This window comes from Quercus robur, chromosome 10 (genome assembly GCF_932294415.1).
Source record: "Quercus robur chromosome 10, dhQueRobu3.1, whole genome shotgun sequence".
Taxonomy (NCBI): Eukaryota; Viridiplantae; Streptophyta; class Magnoliopsida; order Fagales; family Fagaceae; genus Quercus; species Quercus robur.
In genome coordinates, this window is record NC_065543.1 from 36,759,561 (window position 1) to 36,782,853 (window position 23,293).

The 23,293-nt window shown below is 33.0% G+C and overlaps 2 protein-coding genes across 14 annotated transcripts; both read left to right on the forward strand.

The window, feature by feature from the left end:
• Nucleotides 1-252: 252 nt before the first annotated feature.
• On the forward strand, nt 253-7,807 carry LOC126701992 (pentatricopeptide repeat-containing protein At1g18485). 11 transcript variants are annotated; one of them, XM_050400524.1, is made up of 6 exons: nt 253-3,357; nt 3,982-4,868; nt 5,112-5,157; nt 5,328-6,156; nt 6,249-6,362; nt 7,420-7,807. In XM_050400524.1, the coding sequence occupies exon 1, from the start codon at nt 308-310 to the stop codon at nt 3,215-3,217; it is 2,910 nt and encodes a 969-aa protein (XP_050256481.1). In that variant the 5' UTR covers nt 253-307; the 3' UTR covers nt 3,218-3,357; nt 3,982-4,868; nt 5,112-5,157; nt 5,328-6,156; nt 6,249-6,362; nt 7,420-7,807. The 11 variants fall into 11 exon arrangements, with proteins under 11 accessions (XP_050256481.1, XP_050256486.1, XP_050256483.1 ...); XM_050400529.1 differs by having other exon boundaries at nt 3,982-4,067; nt 5,112-5,539; nt 6,105-6,156; nt 6,234-6,362; XM_050400526.1 differs by having other exon boundaries at nt 3,982-4,067; nt 5,112-5,539; nt 6,105-6,156.
• A 1,334-nt stretch (nt 7,808-9,141) lies between these two features.
• LOC126702625 (uncharacterized) lies at nt 9,142-13,805 on the forward strand. Of its 3 annotated transcripts, none has more exons than XM_050401388.1 (5): nt 9,142-9,406; nt 9,543-9,625; nt 12,200-12,303; nt 13,323-13,377; nt 13,451-13,805. In XM_050401388.1, the coding sequence occupies exons 1-5, from the start codon at nt 9,278-9,280 to the stop codon at nt 13,509-13,511; spliced, it is 432 nt and encodes a 143-aa protein (XP_050257345.1). In that variant the 5' UTR covers nt 9,142-9,277; the 3' UTR covers nt 13,512-13,805. The 3 variants fall into 3 exon arrangements, with proteins under 3 accessions (XP_050257345.1, XP_050257344.1, XP_050257343.1); XM_050401387.1 differs by having other exon boundaries at nt 9,145-9,406; nt 12,212-12,303; nt 13,467-13,805; XM_050401386.1 differs by having other exon boundaries at nt 9,147-9,406; nt 13,467-13,805.
• Nucleotides 13,806-23,293: the final 9,488 nt, after the last annotated feature.

A 23,293-nucleotide genomic window follows, 5' to 3' on the forward strand; every position in this document is an offset into this window, starting at 1 on the left:
GTTTAGATGGTAAAATGTAATTTTTTCCAAAATTTTATGTCCAGTAATATTCAAATAATTATTTTCAACATTTTAAAGCATATTTGAGCATATAATTATGTCTAATAATTCAAATATTTATCAAGTTTTTCAACTGTCTTAAATATCTTAAATATTTAAAAAAATTGAAAATATATTTTATAACGAAACAAATAGGGTTAATAGAATATTCTTTTGCTTTTTAGATTTTTTTTAATTATATTACTGCAAGAACTGAACTGAACAAATCCAACAGATAAGAGTCCCCTCAGCTCTGCAACACCTCAACATGGCTTCTACAGTGGCACCACCACTCTCACTACACCACCACCACCACCACACTCCCTTCGTTCCCACCCCAATATCAAACACTACCAAACATTCCCTTCTTCCAATCTTCACTCCAAAAGCAACTCTCTCACTCTCCACCAAAACCCACAACAAAAAAAGCAACCCTTTACTTCAAGAAATAAACAAGCTCTGTGAGTCTCGGAACCTCACTGAAGCTCTGAATTTCCTTCAAAAAACAAACGCTCTCAACAATGCAGAAGCTATGGGTGTCCTGTTACAGGCCTGTGGTCGCCAAAAGGACATCGAGACTGGCCGGAAAGTCCACGAGCTGGTTTCGAAGTCGACTCAGTTCAGCAATGACTTCGTTCTCAACACCCGTCTCGTTACCATGTACTCCATGTGTGGCTCTCCTTTGGATTCTCGTTTAGTCTTCGATGGGTTACAGAGGAAGAACTTGTTTCTTTGGAATGCACTTGTTAGTGGGTACGTTAGAAATGAGCTTTATGATGGAGCAATCAGCTTGTTTATGGAGCTTATTTCGGTTACAGAGTTTAAACCAGATAATTTTACTTTGCCTTGTGTGATTAAGGCTTGTGCTGGGCTTTTGGATGTGGGGTTGGGGAAAGTGATTCATGGGATGGCAATGAAGATGGGTTTGATTTCTGACGTGTTTGTGGGTAATGCGCTTATTGCAATGTATGGGAAATGTGGGTTTGTTGAGGATGCAGTGGAGGTGTTTGAATATATGCCTGAGAGGAACTTGGTTTCTTGGAATTCCATGATTTCTGGGTTTTCTGAGAATGGGTTTTTTAAAGAGTGTTATAATACGTTTAGGGAGATTTTGAAGGGTGAGGAGGGTTTGGTACCGGATGTTGCGACTATTGTCACGATATTACCTATATGTGCAGCTGAAGGAGACGTAGCTATAGGAATGGTAGTTCATTGTTTGGCAGTTAAGTTGGGGCTGAATCATGATTTAATGGTGAACAATGCCTTGATACACATGTACTCAAAATGTGGCTACTTAGCTGAAGCCCAAACTTTATTTGCTAAGAATGATAACAAGAATGTGGTTTCATGGAATACCGTGATTGGAGGTTACTCTGGGGAAGGAAATGTATGCAGATCATTTGATCTGTTACGGGAGATGCAGATGGAACCATGGAAAATGAAGGTGAATGAGGTCACCATATTGAATGTTTTGCAAGCTTGTTTAGGGGAATCAGAAATGCCTTGCTTGAAGGAACTTCATGGTTATTCATTCAGACATGGGCTTCAAGATGATGAATTGGTGGCCAATGCTTTTGTTGCAGCCTATGCAAAGTGTGGGTCACTTAGTTCTGCCGAACATGTGTTCTATGGAATTGAAACTAAGACAGTAAACTCTTGGAATGCACTTATTGGTGGCCATGCACAAAATGGTGATCCAAGAAAGGCCTTAGATTTGTACATTCAAATGACATATTCAGGCTTAGCTCCTGACTGGTATAGCATTGGTAGCCTTCTTTTAGCTTGTGCCCACCTGAAATGTTTGCATTATGGCAAAGAGATTCATGGATTTGCGCTACGAAATGGTTTAGAAATGGATTCATTTATTGGAATCTCATTACTATCACTTTATATTCATTGCAGGAAAATGTTATCTGCAAGGGCATTGTTTGATAGGATGGAAAATAAAATTTTAGTATCTTGGAATGCAATGATTGCTGGTTACTCACAAAATGCACTTCCTGATGAATCCCTCAATCTCTTCCGTCAAATGCTTTCTAATGGAATTCAACCTTATGAGATTGCCATAACAACTATATTTGGGGCTTGTTCTCAGCTGTCAGCACTGCGTTTGGGAAAAGAAATTCATTGCTTTACTTTAAAGGCTAACCTAACAGAAGACGTTTTTGTTGGTTGTTCACTCATAGATATGTATGCAAAAAGTGGCTGCATAGAACAATCTCAAAGGGTTTTTGACAGTTTAAAGGAGAAAGATGAGGCATCGTGGAATGTTATAATTGCAGGATATGGAATTCACGGACATGGAAACAAGGCCATGGAGCTATTTGAAAAAATGCAAACATCAGGCCACAAGCCTGATGGGTTTACATTTATAGGACTTCTAATGGCATGTAGCCATGCTGGATTGGTTAAAGAGGGGTTAAAATATCTCAACCAGATGCAAAGTTTATATGGAATAGAGCCAAAACTGGAACATTATGCCTGTGTTGTGGACATGCTGGGTCGAGCTGGCCAATTGGATGAAGCTCTAAAGCTCATACTAGAGATGCCTGAAGAACCAGATGCTGGAATCTGGAGCTCATTGCTCAGTTCCTGCAGAATTTATGGTGATTTGGATATGGGGATAAAAGTCGCAGAAAAGTTACTAGCACTGGAACCACACAAAGCAGAGACTTATGTGCTACTCTCAAATTTATATGCTGGGTCAGGGAAATGGGATGATGTGAGAAGGGTGCGGCAAATAATGAAGGAGACTGGCCTTCAGAAAGATGCTGGCCGCAGTTGGATTGAACTTGGAGGGGAAGTTTTTAGCTTTGTTGTGGGTGATGAGTTGCTACCAGAGTCAGAAGAGATCCGAGATGTATGGAGAAGATTAGAGGAAAAGATTAGCATAATTGGATATAAACCCAACACAGATTCCGTGCTTCATGAATTGAGAGAAGAGGAGAAGACTGAGGTGTTACGGGGACACAGTGAGAAGCTTGCAATTTCTTTTGGGTTGTTAAAGACCACCAAAGGTGCAACACTGAGGATCTGCAAAAATCTGCGCATTTGTGTAGATTGTCATAATGCGGCTAAGTTGATATCAAAGGCTGTTGAAAGGGAAATAATTGTGAGAGATAACAAACGCTTTCACCATTTCAAAGATGGGTTTTGTTCTTGTCAAGATTATTGGTAGGTGAATGCGTGGGGCTGGGCAAGTATTCTCCAATCGTATTTTGAGTGAAAATTTCTCAGAGCGTATCAAGGGGATTCCAGCTGCACAAATGATTGCTTCAGCTTATTCCCATGCTCTCCCATGTCCTTACGACTTTTACGGTAATTAAATTCAATTGACATTGTCCTGATTTCTGAGCATATTCTATCTGAAACACATTGTGCATCTCCTCATTGAAGCTCTTTTCCTAGACAGTAAATTCTACATTGTAGATTAGAATTTAGAACTTTTAAAAGGTGGAGGTAGAAAATATGAGCTACGTAAAATACAAAGATCTTAGCTTCTAAATGATGAGAAACAGATTTTGTTTTAGCATTAATGGTGGGAAGAATCTCTGTAGTCTAGTCAAATTACTGCATAATTTGCCAAGCAGCACCCTATAGCTTCCTAATAGCCCGAGTCATATCTTGCGTTTAAATATGATAAAGAGGTTAGGGATCAATAGTAACGATTTGTTCACTCAGATGGTTAAATTGCTGCTGTGACACATCAATACATGCACATTTATTATGTAATGGAAAGAAAAAAACAAATAATAACGAGTATGTGGTGATTTGGAAACATCTAAGATCTTGCTAAGAAAAGTACCTTTCTAAACCTGTTTGCGGTACTAGTCTGTTATGTATCTCATCTAATTTGTAGTATTTTTTTAATATCATTTTCTTTATATTGACATGCTTATAAAGTTTTTAACTTAAATATTTTCTTCTGTTTGATTTTTTTAGATAGTTGATGCTGAAGTGCTGATTTGATTACTACACTTTCCTACAATCAGTGAAAGGCTTCAATAGCAAGTATTCTATAAAATCAGGTAGCATTGTAAAGATTTTATGCTATGACCTTAGGTGAAATTGCTTATATATAAATGATGTGTGTTAGATTAATTTGGAAATTTAGCGGTTATATTATAACTATTCTCTAATTTGTTCTGTTTTAGTAAATTGCTGTGTGCTATGCCCTGGCCGTGGAAAGGTGAATCTGTGTTCCTGAGAATGGTACATGCTGCATATGTGCAAGCATTTGTTGCTTGTTGAAGTTAATTGCATATTTGCTGGGAGGATCCATGCGATCAGTTAGATAAATAAACTGGATGTTGGAATTATGTCTTTGAAAGTAGTTGCATCATGATGAGAGGCTTAAAAGTAATCATGTCTGTGTCGTATGTAAAGATGCAAAGTTCACATTAATGTGTAATCAATCAGTCCCTAGAGAATATGTTTGATATTGTATGTTGAAATCTAATTGCACGATTTGAAGAGGAAGTGTATGAATTTCATTTTGTGTTGAAAAAATATTCACACTTTTTAACCCTAAATAAATCCTTTTTTTTTTTGGTTGAGGTGTTTTCTTACCCCTCAAATCAATGGTCCAGATCTCTTCTTTGTTTTTACCCTAATTATTGCATTATATAAAGTTATAAACACAAACTTCTTTTCTAACCGTACTATTTTGATTCCTCATTTATTTAATTTATCTTTGCTCTCTTACGATATTAATTCTTGCATCCCTCATGTCATTTTCTTTTCCAAACCTAAATAGATGTGTGCAGGCAAAGTCAACTATTTTCATTGTTGCAAGATTGAGTACCCAAATTGTCTTCTCACCTGTAAATGTTCGTTCTTTAATTTCTCTTATATCAAATATAATCCAAATGTGAATTAGTCAAAATTTACATACAATAAAAAGATATTAAGTGAAATTGTAGCCTTATGGTACAAACAAGTTTATTGCCAAACTTTGTCCTTTTAACTTGCTTACACTGAGATCATGGCACAATGTAGACATCAATTTGGTCTACAAGATCAATAATCTCACGTAGTATATATACTAACTCTTTATTTCTCTAATTTTGCAGCTCTCTATTTCCAATTCTAGTTCAAATGGACAACACATTCCACGAGGTAAAAAATAAATTCCATACTTTTCAAAAAGTAGTTGTTAATCTCGGTAACCTTCTTTATAAACAAACTCACTCTTGAATACTTTGGTAAGCTTACTGACTTTTATTTATTTATTTGGTGTTTGAAATCTGATAATTTTTTGTATTTGGTGTTTAAATTTCAATTTCAAGTGTATGAGAAACTTGGGGGATTTGGAGGATCGCATAAGTTGGTTGCCAGATGAAATACTCATCGCTATACTGTCTTTGTTGACAATGAAAGAAGCAATCAAAACTCATGTTCTTTTGCTTAGGTGGAAATATTTGTGGGTGTTCCCTGATACTTTGGACTTCCAGTGCAGGACATTGTGGGCCAAAAGAAAAAAAATTCAAAATCAAAAGAAGTTTGTGAAAAGGGTGAACTGTATTCTAAAATTATATTGAGCCTCAACTATAGACAAGTTCAGAGTCTGTTTTGAGTTAGATAAACATTTTACACGTCACATTGATAAATGGATTGATTTTGCAATCTCAAAGAGAGTCAAAAGGCTTGAATTGGACTTTACACCATTGATGACTATGAACCAATGTTATACATTTACACATAAGCGGTTTACAAGGATTATAAATTCTATTGGAGATTTCCTGACATCCCTCACTCTAATGTGTGTCAATGTAACCGGCAAGCTTCTGGATCACTGCCTTTCCAATTGTCCTGTGCTTGAAAGGTTACAATTCTCTATCTCTAGTGAGACTGAAAATTTACAGTCCGTCACTGCAGTTGTAGTACCTACACATAATAAATTATTCACAAATTAAAAGTATTGAAATTTTTGCTCCAAATCTTGAGTATTTTGGATTTGTTGGTTCAAGAATAGAGTTCTCTGTTAATTATGCACCCCGTCTTCTAGATGTACTTGGTGGAATATATTTCTCACCTATGAGTTATTTATTTTGCCCTCTGTCAAGCTACTTGTCTCAACTACAGTGTTTGAAACTCGACATTTGCCATTGCAATTATGTAAGCACTTTAAATTCTTTTGCAATCTCTTTCATGTATGTTTATTCTGTTTTATGCACTGTTATCTTTATCTCTAGTTTTTTATTTTTCAGAGTGAATTGGAATACCCTGAATTGAAGTGAGTTGCTGCATTTGTTGATGGAAACCTCCTTGGCTTAATCTCTATAATAGAAGCGACACATGTTTTACATAAATTTTCCATGGAGGTGACTATTCATATTTCATAACTTGCCACTTAAGCATACTAATAGCTTTTTATTCTTTAATTTCGGTGATGCAATTTGCACATTAATTGTTGGCTCATGGTTTTCCATCTTTTTATCTATTTAAAAGATATTCCTTGACCACCATGCACCTTTGGTGCGGTGGTCGCTCCACAAGTATAAATGCTTGTGGGGTGTGGAGAGTAAAGACCGGGATTTAAGTTTTTAAGAGAGTTTTACACATATATACTCTTAGTTTAGACTAAAGTAGAATTTCTATCTTGTATATAAAAAAGAAAGAAAGATATTCCTTGAATTGCCATGAGCATTTATATTATTGGATAAACTTTGCCTCCAAACCGGTTTGGAGGAATCTTCTCCAACTCATTATATGGCACTTCATAGAACTATCTATGTGAATTATATGACCAAATCACATGACTCATTAAATAAATCATGTGACTAAAATTATATGAGGATTGGTTTTGAGTCTCTATATAATGGGTTGGAGGAAATTTCCTCTTAACCGGTTTGGAGGTAAACTTTGTCTTATATTATTGTTTCTAATTTCTAAGGAATAAGTGTTGAAATGAATGTTGAGTTCTATTAAAGTCATCATCTTCAATTTCCAAAGTTTAGCAGTTTCGTACATATCATCATTATTATTATTATTTTTGGATGAAGAAGAAATTTTTTAACAAATTTCCAAAATAGAGTACAACCGAGCAACATCAATCTACAAACAACAACAACTAATCATCAAATACAGAAAACATTATTCTCCACAACCACATAACAATCAACTAAATATGGCTATATTATTCTTACAGCCTCTGGCCTTGCTCTAACATCCTCTCTAATGGCTCTAAATATGGTTTCATTAGATTTAATTTGCCCTTCATGTTTTGATCATCATTAGTTATTTGATTTTAATCCATATATTTTTATTTGCTTACACATACTGCTTGAGTATCATTGCTATCTGTTTTGAACTTCCTTACTTTCTTTTTCCCAATTGCATGCATGATTCGATACTTATTTTCCTTTTTCTGAATTGCAGTTGACATGTTTTGCGTGGTCTAAATGCCCACATAAATATAGAGAATCAAGGAAGGCGATGAAACATCCCAATGAACACCTCAAGGTGGTGGAAATAGATGGATTTGTTATTAATCCTCGTAATCCACATTTAGTGGGAACTCCTCAGGATAAAGAGAACGAAGGCGCCAGAGAATGTGCTGAGCAACTAAAGAAACATCTACCCCTAGGAGCTGAGTTAATTATATTGTAATCATCATCATTAATATTAGCAAGTGATTATGTGTGATTATCTATATATTAGAGATTTTAAATTGTTTTTACTGTAATGATATTTGATTTTATATCCAAGCGGTTGTGACATGGACTGCTAATTGTTAAAATGTGAAGGTTGTGCCTTCTGTTGTTTCTGTTTATTTTGTTTTTTCTGTTTTTTAATATGGAAAACAAGCAATGTCAATTGTTCTAGGGAAGATGACTTTCTCACTCGCACACTTGACTTGATTTTGTGTGGGAATCCAATGACATTGACAAACATGTGTAATAGCATGTTTGTATTCTATATATGGGTACATCTTTGAATGTGTATTGTGGGGCTCGTGTATTTAATGTTTGGATCTTAGTCCTATAGCATCTATTTTGTTTAACATTTTGGTCTCTAATAGAAATTGGGTATTATTTGGGCTATGAAATTTGTTTTTGTGTTTCTCTGAAATGGGTTTGGATGTTCGATTCTGTTTGTTTTCTTAATGAATTAGTGCTGAAAGTACTACATTTCTTGCTTCTGATAGAGCAGTAGTCAGCCATTTATTACACTTTTGGGTGTGATATTTTGAACTGGTTCACATGGAAAAGGGTGGTTATAATATTGAGGCTCTTAAGCTGAGCTTGTATTTCGGTTTAGCTCTCTTTATTGTGTACTTCAAAAATGTTTTGTGAGTTGGTTTAGCTAATCTTCTTGTTAAAAAAAGGGTTGTGGTAGATGATGGTTCTGAACTTCGTCTACACTAAAGTGTTACGAAGAAAGCAGGTGGTCAAAGGGTTCGCCTAAAAAATAAAATTCCAGAACTGAAAGATGTTACAAGCTCAGCATTTGAAGAAAAACAGTTAAAACATTTTCATGTTGCCGAGAGTTACAATTAAGTTTATATAGTCAAATTTTTAATAAATTAGCGCTGAATAAATTTTTAAATTTATAAAATTTAATCTAAATCATAAAATTGATCAATTTCAAATAAAGACAATTGAAATAAATTAATAATAAATAGCTCTTTATTCACATTCAACTTCAAAGTATCGTCCCCCTCAAAAAAAAAAAAAAAAAAAAAAAAAAAAAAAAAAAAGTACCAAATTATAGCAAAGACGTTGGGGACTTTCTAGACAATATCTTTATTATAATTTCATAACACATAAGTTGTTATTGACTTTTAATGAAGGAAAAAAAAAAAAAATAAATAAAGTTATTGGTAAACTCTAATTAGAATCAGTAATAATTGGTCATATCAAGATTTATTGTGAATAGTTTATCGCTTCTAAAATTTGTTGTGAACATATTGTAGACATAGTATTAGTATTTCTTAAAAAGGTAAACTAATAAAAAGGAAAAATGATTAACAATTGGAAAAAAGATTTATTTACTTAACAATAAAATTATATAGAAATATAATATCTAAAAGCCAAAAAATAAAAATAAAAATAAAATTAGTTAGTAAGTTAATAAATCGAGAGAAGAGAATAAAAACTGGTTAGAGAGAGAACAACCAACTGTACAAAAATGCTGCAATTTTTTGAAGTCTTCTCTACTCTCTACTTCTCTGTTTCTCTCTTCTTCTTCTTCACTCATTATTAGTTTGTGTGTGCCTTTTAAATAATAATAAAATATGGAAATGGCGAACGTGCCATCAAGTTCACCTCCAACACCAACCTCGCCGCCGTCGGCCTCCAATTCGGAGAACTCCGCCACCAGCCCCACCACTTCTCTCACTCCACCTAACCCACTTCACCTTCAGGTCCTCTCTCTCTCTCTCTCTCTCTCTCTCTCTCTCTCTCTCTGTGTTTATTTGTAAATAACACTGTTTTTCTGTTCTGTTTTGTTTTAGATTGTTAACATTAAAGAGGGTTTGTTGTTGTATTGGGTTTGTTAAGGTTGTCGACGAAGGACCAACCCCGAATAATGGATCTCTCAATGTCGACGACAAAAAGCCTGACTTTCCACACCAACACTTCAAGTTAGTTTTTTAATTACTTATTTTTTCTGTCTTTTGTTGCATGCATGTCTGTACTAAAATTCTGGGGTTGTGATCTTTATAGGTTTTAGAATTTAATCCCATATTCGAATATGTTCGTCATTGTTTCTTGTTTTTGTTTAGTGTATGATTGGTTTGGTTTTTTTTTCCACCAAACCAAATGGGTTCTTTTTAATAAAACAAAATAAGGACCTAGCTTATGTTATACTTAAACATCTATTTGCTCGTGTTCTCTGAAAATCAATGGAAATTTAGAAGAAAAAAAGAAAAGAAACTTTATAACAAAAGAGAAAACAAATAAATAATTAAAGAAAAAATGTGTTTTCACCTACAACCAAGGAGCTGTTGATTTCATAATTTGAATAGGAATATGGTCAAACTTTGAAGGGTAAAAAATGGTGAAAATTTGAAGTTCAAGAGTTAATTTCCTTTGCTTTTGCATCATTTTGACAAACCAGATGGATAATGAAGGAAGATCACAAAACAAGCTTAAGTGATATTTTATAGGATTCTTCAGTGAATTAAACTGCCTTAAATACCTTTAAATGGAAAATTTTATGTATCAGATTAGTGAAAAGTAGGAAAGATTGATAACTGTACTAATCTACAAACAGAAGTTCCCCTTTAAAGTTACAACATTGTGGAACTAAATTGCAAAAACCAGCCCTTAATATGTATCAACATGGCTTGAAGAGTGTGAGCAAAGGATGCCAGGAGACATGAGAAAAACACAAAATTGGAGCTTTTAATGACCTTTAATGAAATTGTTAAAACAATGGTTAAAAAACCTCTAGAATCCATTAATATATATGCTGACACAAGCACAGCCTCTGATATGGATACAAGGTATCTAACATGGTGGCTGCAACGAACTGCAACATGGGCATAAGTACCTGACAAAGCATCCCACACGTATATGTCAAAGTAGGAGAGAGAGAGAGAGAGAGGTGGGGTGGGGAGCAAAAACAGGTTATGTGGCTTGGAAATCTCCAAAGGATTTAAAAAAGGTTGAGCTTTGTTTCCCATCTCACTTGATGACAAGAAAAGAAGTCTGTCAGTGTTAATTAAAACAACAAAATTTGAGGATTTTATGGGCTCCTAAGCTTGCCAAGAGCCGAGTAGCTCAACTGGTTGGCACCTTCTGGTGTTTCACCTCCTCTTTCTTAGTCCTTTTAAAAGATGATTGAAGCATTCTAATTTTCACTTCAGGGTTTTTAAGGTTTTAATAATTTTGTTAATTTTTGTGCTTTGTCTTGTATTGGTTTAAGATCAAGTATGTCCTTCCTTCTATGGATTTCACTTTTATTTAAGGTACCATAAATTGCTACTACTTGGAATTTAACGATCAGAATTAATTAGAAGCAATGATATCTTTCTACATGGGATTTCCTTAGATTACATTAGTGATGATGCTGTTATTTGTGTACTGCTAGGGTAAGCCCATATAAATGAATTTCAAAAATAAATAAAATTTATTGCTATTTTTTTTCCTCTCAAGTTTAATTCACTTGGAGAAAATTCTGGCAGCAATAATTTACCCCTTGTTAGTAATATCTTCTGCAATGCTTTAATTTTTGTTTGTATTACCAGTTAGTGTTTTCCTTGTGTGGTGTTGTGTGACCATACACAGTTATACTACATCACGATGAAGAGCCATAAATATCCATCTAAATGTTGAAAGTTGTTCTGCAATACCAGTATACCACCTGATGTTATTGTAAAGAATGTGTGTGTGTGTGTGGGCATAACTCAAAGGTAAAAACATTGTTTCAAATCTCTCTCTCTCTCTCTCTTGCACGTTTGTGCATAGCCACTGCACAAAAGATGACTAAGTCAGTAATTTGGTCAACAGCCTTCATATGATTTCAAATATGACTTTAAGTATATTTAAAAAAAAAAAAAAAGTATGGCTTTAAGCTTAGACGTCCATATTATGATGCTTGGATTTTATTTCTTTGTTTTGGTAACTGCTAACCAGGTTCTCACTTTAGATAATGTATATGAGTTGTGTATCTTTAATTAGAGCTTGTAATTACGTAGAAATATTAAGCAACTTAGATCAGATGCTAGTCTCAAGTATATCTGTACTGTCCAAAAATAATAAGTCTCAAGCATATCAGTAGAAAGGATAGCTGATGCTTTTTCTGTTGTCTACAATTATACTAACCTTTTTGTGCTTTCTGAGTCCTTATAATTTCTTTCTCTTTCATTTTTTGTTTTTAAAAAATATATATCTTTAAAATGGCCCATATAGCCCTGTCTATAACTTATGTAGTTTTAACTCCCTGTCCCAAACAAATGCCTTTTTTTTTTGTTGTTGATATGTTAAATTTTGTACTTTTCCAATGTTTTCGTACAAATTATATCCCTTATACAGTTATACCTTTGAAATGCTAATTACATAAGAAAATACTAAAAGATTATTGTCAATGCATTTCTTGATTCTAAAAAAGTTATCCTTGTTTGAACAAGAACACTCATTTTGGGACAAGGGGATACTATCTTTAGATCTATATAAGAGGCTACATCATATAGCGTGATCTTCATTTTTGTTAGGTTTCTTGACAGCACAGACTACATTGAGAAGTTCAAGAAATATGAAGCTGACTACACTTTCCGGTTGATGGCAAAATATTTCTCTAAGAAGAATCTATATGGAGGTAAGCAGTAATTGATGTAACTTTGAATTTTATAATAGGGGTTATTTTATTTGTCTCTTAAAAAATAAAATAAAAAATAAAAAAATCTTTTGTGCCCTGCATAGTCTTGGACAATTTGGTTTCTCATTTTCGTACTTAATTGAGTGGAAATTTGGCAATTGATTTTCTTTATTCTCAGTTCTCTCCCTCATTCAGAGAAAAGATTTTGTGGGTGGTCAGTTTTCTTATCAACTTATATAAATTCTTCAATAATGTAATTTTCAGTTACTGTCATCAGCCAAAAAATTTATGATTTCAACTCTCTCTCTCTCTCTCTGGTGTGTTCTTTTTATGTAATAATACCTTTGTCCTAGGGTACGTTTTAATCTTTTATACTTATTACCATCTTTATCCACTAGGAATTTGAGATTGCTTTTTTTGACTTGCTTTTTTTTGAACCATTTTGTACTTACCATCATTTGGTCACATTTTTATTTATTTATGAATCTGTGTCAAAATCGTATCATTGTGGAGCAAACCATAAAATGTATTTGCATTTCTTTCCTTCTGTTGGCTTGTGCACCTCTCATGTAGGCTCTCAAGGTATAATTGCCGAAATCCTATTTAGTGTACATGTTGTCTAATAGATTTTAAGCCCAATGAAAACTCTTTGTATTCTAGTCATATCTCAAGCAAGTTCAGGATCTTCCTGATAGCCATTTACTTTTGCACTTCTTTCATATTTTCTTTCTTGTTGCCTGCAAGGTAAAGGATTTGTAGATTGATGTCATGTATGAAGTGGTGACTGTGTAAGTTTCTCAGGTTTTAATTTTGAAGGGCAAAGTAGAACACAAGACAAAGATTCAATTTCCACTGGTTGACCATAATATACTTTTTCTTCAATGAACTTAATTTTTTGTTGTACTAGAATGAAAATTTATGATGCATGTAAGTTACTTAATGATTCATTATTGTAGTGGATATCATCATCATCATCATCATCATTATCATAATGATTGAGTTTTATCTGTCATTTGCAGGCAGCATATTTGATGGGAACATGACAATAGATGATGAGGTCATAAAGTCAAGCAGGTACAATGAAATTGAAGCATGTATTTTTTATCTGGAATTTGCATATGCTGCAGCAGAAGCTAATCTATTTTAGGCCCTATTGTGTGAAGGTGGCCTTGTACCCGATCATATGCAAACCCAGTGCAGGGTTTTGAAGACCAAAGCAGCAGTATTCCAGCTTATTCAGATGAAACTCCAACTGATATATCAAACGGGAAGCACCCAGTAAGAAAGACTAGCTGAAGACATTTGCTACCTTAACCATACTCTTAGACCTACCTGTATGGTACGTGGTACCGTATATTATTTATGATGTAGACAATCAGGTTACTGGGTGAAATGAACCACAACTTCACGTAACCTCCCATTTAGTGTAAGAAATGTCCACGGTTCAGAATTTACAATTTATCAACGCTATTGGATCCGGAAACATACAATTTATCAATGCTTTTGCATCCAGAAACACAAGTAAATCAGCCATCATAAATAATTAGGTTGGAGGGAGCAAAGTGCTGAAAAATGACAGGAACTATATTCAATTGAAATGGAGATCTTTCCCAACATAAAAATAGCTACATGGATTAAGTGGAAAAAATTTGAACGTATTCTGTTGATCAAGCTAAATGTCTTGTACTTATTAAGGTTTTTGTAATATTAAAATGCGAGGAGGGATGGTTTTATTCCATATCTTTTGCAATGATTTCAATTCCTAAATGCAAATTTTGATCTCTTCCAGGAGGACCTTTGCTTTTGAGGACCTGGTCAACAGTGATAACTAAGCAACTCATCCTTGAATCAATTTCATGATTTGCATGATGAGCCTTGTTTGGCTCCATAAGCCAATCCTGAATATGGTTCCGAATGCTCAAGCTGCCCAAATTTGTTTTGACTGAGAATTAAAAGAACGAAAAGGCATCCAAATCCATATGTATGTCTCAACCAATATGTTTAATGAATTTGGTGAGCTTGCATTTGTAATGCCGTGTTAAGTATACTATATACGACATCACATACCATGCACAATCGGTATTATTTCTGATTATTTGATGTGATGTACTGAAGGAGCCTCTCACTTTTGTTTGGTTCAATCTTAGTATAGATTACACATTAACAATGCCAAATGAAAGACGTACCATTGACAACTAGTGTAGGCTATATACCTCTATATGTAACGCCGCAAAATCATAAATAATAAAAGTCTCTTCAATTTAACTTCAAGTGGGTAAAGTACCAAATTTCAAACCACGGGTAACTTAAATTTTGGCTAAACTACAGGTGAGTAGGTTGTAATTAGCCTATAATATTGTATAGACTATCGTAATACTTATATTTGCAATTAAATAAAAAGTATTACAAATATTTCCCCATATAGGTTGCACCTATATTAGAACTTTTTTTGAGAAAGTTTCAACCTATGGCGTCCGCTCTTGATGATAGCTCTTTATCATCAGATTAAGACACCAATCAGTTTTTGGTGTAGGCGGAGATTGAACCTTAAATCTCTTATTCAACCATCAGAGACTTTACTAATGGAGTTAACTGGAACCCTCCACCTATATTTGAAGTTGATATCTATTAAAGGTAATACTTTTTATTTCCCTTTCAATAGCCTTTGATATCAACTTAGCCGCATCTTACAACAAGAGTAAACCTTCAGTCCGAAGTTGGCCTAAATGGGCTAATTTACGCCACCAATAAATGAATGCCACGTCAGATTTGTATTAAAAAACCAATACACTCTTGCACACACAATTATATCTCAACTAGTCGCTAACCTGTGCTATGCACGAGAACTTACCTATTTGTGAAGTAGATTAAAATAATTTTATAAATTTTTTAAGAAACTACACCATTGCATTATTTGCTCTTATATGACTTCAATTTGTGTTAAAATTTGATGAAAAATTGAACTTACAATGCCTTACAAAAAATTTATTAAACACTTTCAAATACAGCAAAAAAATAACTCAAAAATTCAAATATTAAAACTTTTGAAAGACCAAATTATATTAAAGAATCAGATGATTCATTGCTTAGAAAGATGAGTTACATTCAAAAGAATAATTTCAATTATTGCAAACTTTTTTATCTTGTAAAAAACGGCTAGAAAGAGTTTGATAGTTCATGTACGAAAATTACTTTTTTAAAAATACATGAAAAACCATAAAATAGAGGAGAAGAAAATAATATAAGAATAGCTCATACCTCTACTTGGCTTAAAAAAAAAAATATTGAGGTTTGCTTTGCTTTTATAGTGTTCATAATTAACCCCGCAAATTTAGAGATAAATTATCAATGTTTGAGTTTAAGTTAAAGTTTGACTTGTTAGAGAGATAGAATTTCACTCCTTGTTAAGTTCGAATTAAAGTTTAAGTTAAAGTTTGACTTGTTAAAGAGATAGAGTTTTACTCCTTATTAAGTTCGGATTAAACAAAAATAATTTTGTTTTACAAAAAATGATAATGATGCATTTGAGTTTTAGTTGGACTTGTTACGGAGATAAAGTTTTACTCATTGTTAAGTTCAGACTAAACAAAAATAATTCTATTTAAATAAAATAATAATTTTACTTAAATATTGTGCTGACGTGGAAAATTGTGAGAGTTTCAGAGGTTTAGTTATATATATATATATATTATAGATGATAATGATGAGTTTGAGTTTAAGTTGGACTCATTAGAGAGATAGAGTTTCACTCCTTATTAAGTTTGGACTAAACAAAAATAATTTTATTTAAATAAAATGATAATTTTATTTAAATATTGTGCTAACGTGGAAAATTGTGGAAGTTTCAAAGGTTTTGGTTTTATCTATATATATGGAGAGAGATTAAACCCAAATTCTCAAACACGTATACACGATTCAGACTTGAAGAACAGCTCCTCCACCGCCTAAACCCATTCCATCTCCTCCTCTCCCCTAAGCACCGGAGCTCCACCACGTCGCTGGCGCCGCCACACACTTCGTCTTTGGAGCTAGCGCCGCCACACATATGCCATAGGAGCATTAATTAAGGAAATATTTGTAAAAAAAAAAAAAAAAAATGAGAAAAGGAAAAAGTAATTGATTTTTTTAACAAATTTTTATATTTTTCATAAAAAGTGGTAGCAAAACTTTCTTAGAATGGTATATTAACAAAAGCCTCCAGAGCACCTATTAACCGGACCCTTAAAATATTTAAGATAGTTATTACCAATGGTTGGTGGTCTTTATTGTTGAATATATATATATATATATATATATTTAGAATCTATTGAACATAAAAATTGATGATTACATAAGTTGGCATACAATTTTTTATTATTCTTTTGATAATAGGCAAGCAATATAAACTTACTACATTATTAACGTTACTATATTATTTATTTTTTTGAGATAATTACATAATGCTGTTAACTCCATAGTTCGAACATTTTCCCCTTAGATTCCCGGGCACTTTATGCACAAAAATGTGTCAATGCAGCTATATTATTGTATACCAACTTAGAGCATATCCAACAGCTTAGGCAAATTTTTGAACTATTTGGAAAATAAACAGTTACTTTTACTTTTTAACTATCCACTTTTTCAAATACACTTTTCAACAGATTCACTTTCCCATTCTCTATCTCATTTAAATATTATTTTTTCATTCATTATTTATTCTTTTTTTAACAACTACACATCTTCCAACATTTTTTCATTCAATACCTGATTATTATAATAAAAAAAATATTTGAACTTGATTATTATAATAAAAAAATTTTAAAAAAAACATTTGAAGAATGAACAGTAGCCCACCAGACTTGATGAGCTACTATTCATGAGCCAAAAAAATTCTGGGAATAGAGCGTCCATTAGAGACTATTTTTATGGTGTCATTCTCTATTATAGAGATTTTTATGCACCATTGGAGATGCTCTTATTGAAGTAATAAAAAAACGCCAAAACAAAACAATGGTTCCATTTCTCAAACAGCTAAAATTTAATTTCCGAACATTAGAATGCCAATTTACACCAAGCTCCTAATGAGGTTTAGTGCTATTGTCAGCTTTATAAAATAAGAAATTAATTAATTAACCAATTGGCTCTCAATTAGCAGTGGTCCGTATCATGTCATTCCCAAAGATCCAATGGTGTTTAGCTGTTATATTAATTAATTGAAGTGAGACTAGTCCAAATGGCTTTTTCTTTAAGAGGAAGGTTTTGTTGGTTTTTTCTTTAGCATATGTACCACAAATTTTCTTATATTGAGCTTATAAACTAATATATCACTAATCATAAAGAGATAATTCAAATAAATCATATGAAAACTAACAAGTTCACATCCACCAATCACATTCATTGCCACATCTTTATGTGGTAAAAACTTATAATACCTACCACAAAACATTACATTGTCCCCAAACAAAATAACTAGCTACTTATAGGAAAAATAAAAAAAACAAAACAAAACAAAAGAACATTCTATTGTATAGCTTTTCATGTAGTTATTATTTAAACAATTTCATGTATTGCGTGAGCACTATTCTTGCTATCAAAATACTAAAAGAAACTCCTTACAAAAAAATCCCCTAAACACTATATTCATGTAGAGCAGAGAGCATATAAACGCCTATGAAAACTAACAAATTCATCACCTTTCTATAGGAACTTTGCAAACTCTGAGTACTATCCACCATCTATTCTATAATGTCCAAGCTCCTGGCAAAAGAACATTCTATTGTCCAAGCTCCCCAAACAAAATAACTAGCTACTTATAGGAAAAATAAAAAAAACAAAACAAAACAAAAGAACATGCTATTGTATAGCTTTTCATGTAGTTATTATTTAAACAATTTCATGTATTGCGTGAGCACTATTCTTGCTATCAAAATACTAAAAGAAACTCCTTACAAAAAAATCCCCTAAACACTATATTCATGTAGAGCAGAGAGCATATAAACGCCTATGAAAACTAACAAATTCATCACCTTTCTATATGAACTTTGCAAACTCTGAGTACTATCCACCATCTATTCTATAATGTCCAAGCTCCTGGCAAATTTTCGAAGGTTCACTCGATCTGTTCCTGAGTTAAGATGTACCGAACTTCTACTACGAACAAATATCTGGTACTCATTTTTCAAATCTGCCATCACCGTAGCTTCATCTGTGTTGGAGAAGTAAACAACCTTGCTTCTCAATTCTCCCCCACTGCAAAACCAGGTAACTCTCTCTGGAAACTACGGATGTGAAATACTTCATGAATTTTTCAGTATCTGATAACGTATAATCTAGGTTTTTGGATCCTCAAGTGATCCATTGCTTTTCTGATCTGAGAAAATAAGAAAGAATTGAATTGTTTACTCTCTTGAATTGTTCTATCTTTTCTTTAAATTGGTTTACTATCTTGAATTGTTCTAGCTCAGTTTCTTAATCAACTAGGGATGACAATTTCCGCCCGACCCATGGGTTCCTGGTCTGACCCGACTCGATAAAGAATAGGGTTGGTTTTGGGTTTTTAAAAATGTTCGCAAGTGTCTTTGCTTCTTGCACTAGAGCTGTTGCTTCTTCCACCAGTTTTCTTAGTTCTTGTGCAAGTGCTCTTTCTTGCACTAATGTTTCTGCTTGCACCCCTGTCACTACTTGCACCCGTGTCACTGCTACTTGCTGACATTGTGCTACTTTTTGCTCAAAACTCTGATTTTCCTATTGAAGTCACCTCACATTGCGTTGAATTTCCTGAAACTACGGCAAAGGAGACTTCAATCAGAAGAGGAGAGTTTTGAGCAAAAAGCAGCACAATGTCAGCAAGCAGCAGTGACACGGGTGCAAGTAGTGACAAGGGTGCAAGTAGAAACATTGGTGCGCGACCGCAGCGCGCGACCACGACCCAAGCCGCAGCGCGCGACCCAGGCAATGCGCGACCCAAGCAGCGCACGACCCAGGCTGCAGCACGCGACCCAAGCAATGCGCGACCAAAGCAGCGCGCGACCCAGGCCGCGCACGACCCAGGCAGCGCGCCCAGGCCAAGATCTGATCTGATCTAAGTCTCTCTAGCTTTCTCCGCCCAGGCAGAGATCTGATCTGATCTGAGTCTCTAGCTTTCTCCCTCTGATCTGATGGTTGTGTTTCTGGATTTCTTAAATTTTTTTTGGGTATTTCGGCTTGTACGAGAGACTTGAGACTTAGAAATTTTTTTTAAAATTTTTTGGTTTATAAATCGAGTCTTAGAGACTCGATTTCCAGGTAGGAAAAAAATGCCACATCAAACCATAAAAATCGAGTCTCAAAGACTCGATTTATAGGCCAAAATCGAGTCTCACAGACTCGAGGTGCTAGTAAATAATATAGTTTAAAAACTGAAACTACTAACTATATTGTTGAAAAATTATGCTTAGTTACCCATTTTCGCCCTCTTCATTTGGTTATCATCCTCAACCAAACGCACCGTTTTAGCTCAACAAAAGGACAAAACTTAACTAAACCAAAATCCAAAATCATTGTAGAAAGAGCATTCGCTCTTTGTATATAGTTAGTAGATATATATATATACACACACACAAAACTCCCTAACCCTTTGAGATTTTGAGTATTTAATCCTATTAGTATTTTTTTTTTTTTTTACGTCTATATTAAATCTAGATCAGAAATTGACTCATTATAAATTTTGGGTCACTAGTTTAACTAGTCGGTCTCAGTTCAAATCACCGGTTGAATTAAAATTTAAATAAAAATATAAAAAAGGTTTTTAAAAGTTCTAAAAATTAAAAATTGATAGATCAATTTTAAAAAATTTAACAGTATACATATATAGTATTCACATATAAAATATATAAGGTTACAATAACATGCTTAAGGAAATAATATTTATCGATCACTCTTAGTATAAGCTAAAACATAAAGAGTTCAACTTTTTTATTTTTACAAAAATTTGTAATGATAGAATCTTTAAATTAAAATAGATGAACAAACAAAGTAAATATTATAACAAAAATATTGTGCAATAATTTAAACTAGTGATATGAAAATAACTTAAATCATTTTGAAAGATAATAATTTTCTTCCTAATAACTTTTAAGTATTTTAAAGTACTAAAAAAAAAGCCTAATTATTTTTAGAAACTTGTTGAGGTTGAACAAGGTTACAAAAAAATCGTCGAATATAATTGGGTTAATTAATTTGACTAGGTTATATGCTTAAATGGTCTAATTAAAGGCTTAAATCAATCTAAGCACTGGGTCACTAGTGTAAAAATCCAATCAACCATGTCTAGACATAATAACTATGATTTATTTGTAAACCATTAATTGTGATATTATTTCATATGAAAATAATATAAACATGGTAGGTTTCAATTAGCTCAATTAGTATAGTCTCTAATGGTTGAATAAGAGATCTAAGATTCAATTATCACCTACACAAAAAACCGATTGGTGTCTTAGCCTTATAATAAAAAAACACAATCATCAGAATTGGACGTCATATGTTGAAACTCTATATATCATTGTGTAAGCAAAAATGTCTGTTTTCACAAATTTTTAGTAGTTTAGGTATAAAACAATTAATACAAGAGGTGGTTAATTGTTACATTCAAAACTTTAAGTGGTTTCATATTTTACAATTAAAAAAAAAAAAAAAAAAAAAAAAACCATGGAATTTTTGTGCACTTTCCCACAATTTTAAATTTTAGTTAATGACCCCTTTCATATTAAAAAAAAAGAAAAAGAAAAAGAAAAACACTAATTTAAAGTACAAATTTCTTTTTCTTTTTTTATTATTCACTTTTTTGCCTTATATAATTCATTAACTTTAAGAGCCCCTAAAACATATGTTCACAAAATATATAAGCAAAAATATTTTGTAAAAAATCCTTTTCTTTTACAAAAACTAACTCTTTTTATTTTTCATTTTACATACTACAAGATTGTTAGGGATATAGAAATGCATGGTTTTTTTTTTTTTTTTTTTCTTGTTAGAAGAAACAATAACTCTATAGTCACAATTTTCACAAAAATATGTCCAACGACCAAGATGTCGAGCTGGTAACTACAAATAATAAAGTGATATTAGTAATAGTTCAGATGAGAACCAAAAAAAAAAAAAAAATCACTTATCTGTTTTGAAAAATGTGGTGTTTATAGCATTACTTTGAAAGAAAAGATATTATGAATTATATGGTTGAAAGTTTGACACATGTTCTACTTTATCTTAAATTAATTTATATGTATACATTTGATGTTTTCTAAAAATAAATATTATACTCTAAAATCTAATCTTTAATTTAGTTAACAAAAAAGCAATAAATTAATTGTGTATATATTTTAAAAGATAATTATATATGACTTAGAGTATCGTTTTTCATTGTAGCTTCATGAAGAAAAATAGTGATTTAAAAGAAAAAAGAAAAAAAAATGGCTTTCCATTAACTACTTCACCAAGTAAGTAGAGACAAAACCCTTAGTAACAATAATCGGGTAGAATATGAATGATTTTATATGGAAATCCATCAAATGTAGAATTGGAATCCCACATGTGATAGTCTTTGACAACAAGAAGCAAATCAACAACAACTAGTTCAAGGAATTTTGCTCACAATTGGGAATTACTCTTCTCCTGGTCGCTCACACGCAAATGGGCAATTTGAAGTGACCAACATGGCGTTATTAATGATGATCAAGGTTCAAGACTCAGTGTCAAAATGCCTATTGCCAAAGAAGTGGAGAAATAACAATTACACTCTATTCCTACCTTTTATCTACTAGAGCATACTTATTAGTTCTTTGGCCATGGTCTATTAACATGAGTATTGAACCAATTTCTAGCCAACTCTACTCAATTCTCCTTCACTCTCCCTCCCTCATCCTCTATCCAAACTGACCATTAGAAATCATTGTAGAATCCGCTAAAGTGAGTGTTACCTCACTAACATGACTCAAGGGAGGTGAAAGGTATTACTATTATACCACTAATGCTCACTAAGGACACCCTATAATGGTTTATTAATCTTAGATAGAAGTGAAATCATCGCCCTTGACTATGCAGTGAGCTAGTGAGTCAAGGAAGTGGGCCAAACCCCACGTCTCGTATATTTGCTTCAAGTCTAGCTCTAAGGATCAATCTAATTTCACCACGAAGGTGGATGACTATGCAGTCAAAGTAAGTAGTCCAAGTCGTAATCTGTTATTTTGCACCACACTAGTGTACTTTAATTGACCTTTTATCTAAATACAAATTCTCTATATTATTTTTTATGTTCTATTTTATATTCCACCAATTACAACTTGCCATGTATTTGTTTAACTTTCCTTATAAAATAGCCAAAATTTAAAATTGAATAAAAAACACATGACAAGTTGTGATTAGTGGAACATAAAACGAAACACAAATTGTGGTATAGAGGATTTGTATTCCTTTCATCTATACTAGACAACATAAACCACAAAAAAAAAAAAAAAAAAAAAAAACTATTGTATTGACAATGTTACTAACACACCACATTGTAAGCATTAACAACACTAAACACAACTATAATAGATATAAAATACTCAAAACTATTTTTTTTAAATCTCATTTCTAGCACTGAAGGGAGACCTGGGGGGGATATAGCAAGAAAAACTTCAAAAAGAAAAAATACATATCTGATCAATTGGGATACTCACTCTTTAGTGCATAAGCATAACAATCAAACTCAGCCATGAATGGTTAGAGAAAAAAAGCATCTTTTGCTTTAGAAGTTTGTACCACAACCTTATTACTCACACGTGGGTGGTGATTAACTCTATTTTCCAGTGCACCTATGTGTTTTGGTTCCAACCCAGGGAAAAAGGCACACCCATTTTTTATCTTTTCATCAAAAAAAAAAAAAAAAAAAAAGGCACAACCCAATGTAAAGGATGACTGAAATTACTACCTATAGAGACATTCCTATTTATGGTTAGCTTTTGAAAAATATATAGTTTTGGTTCTTGAGAAA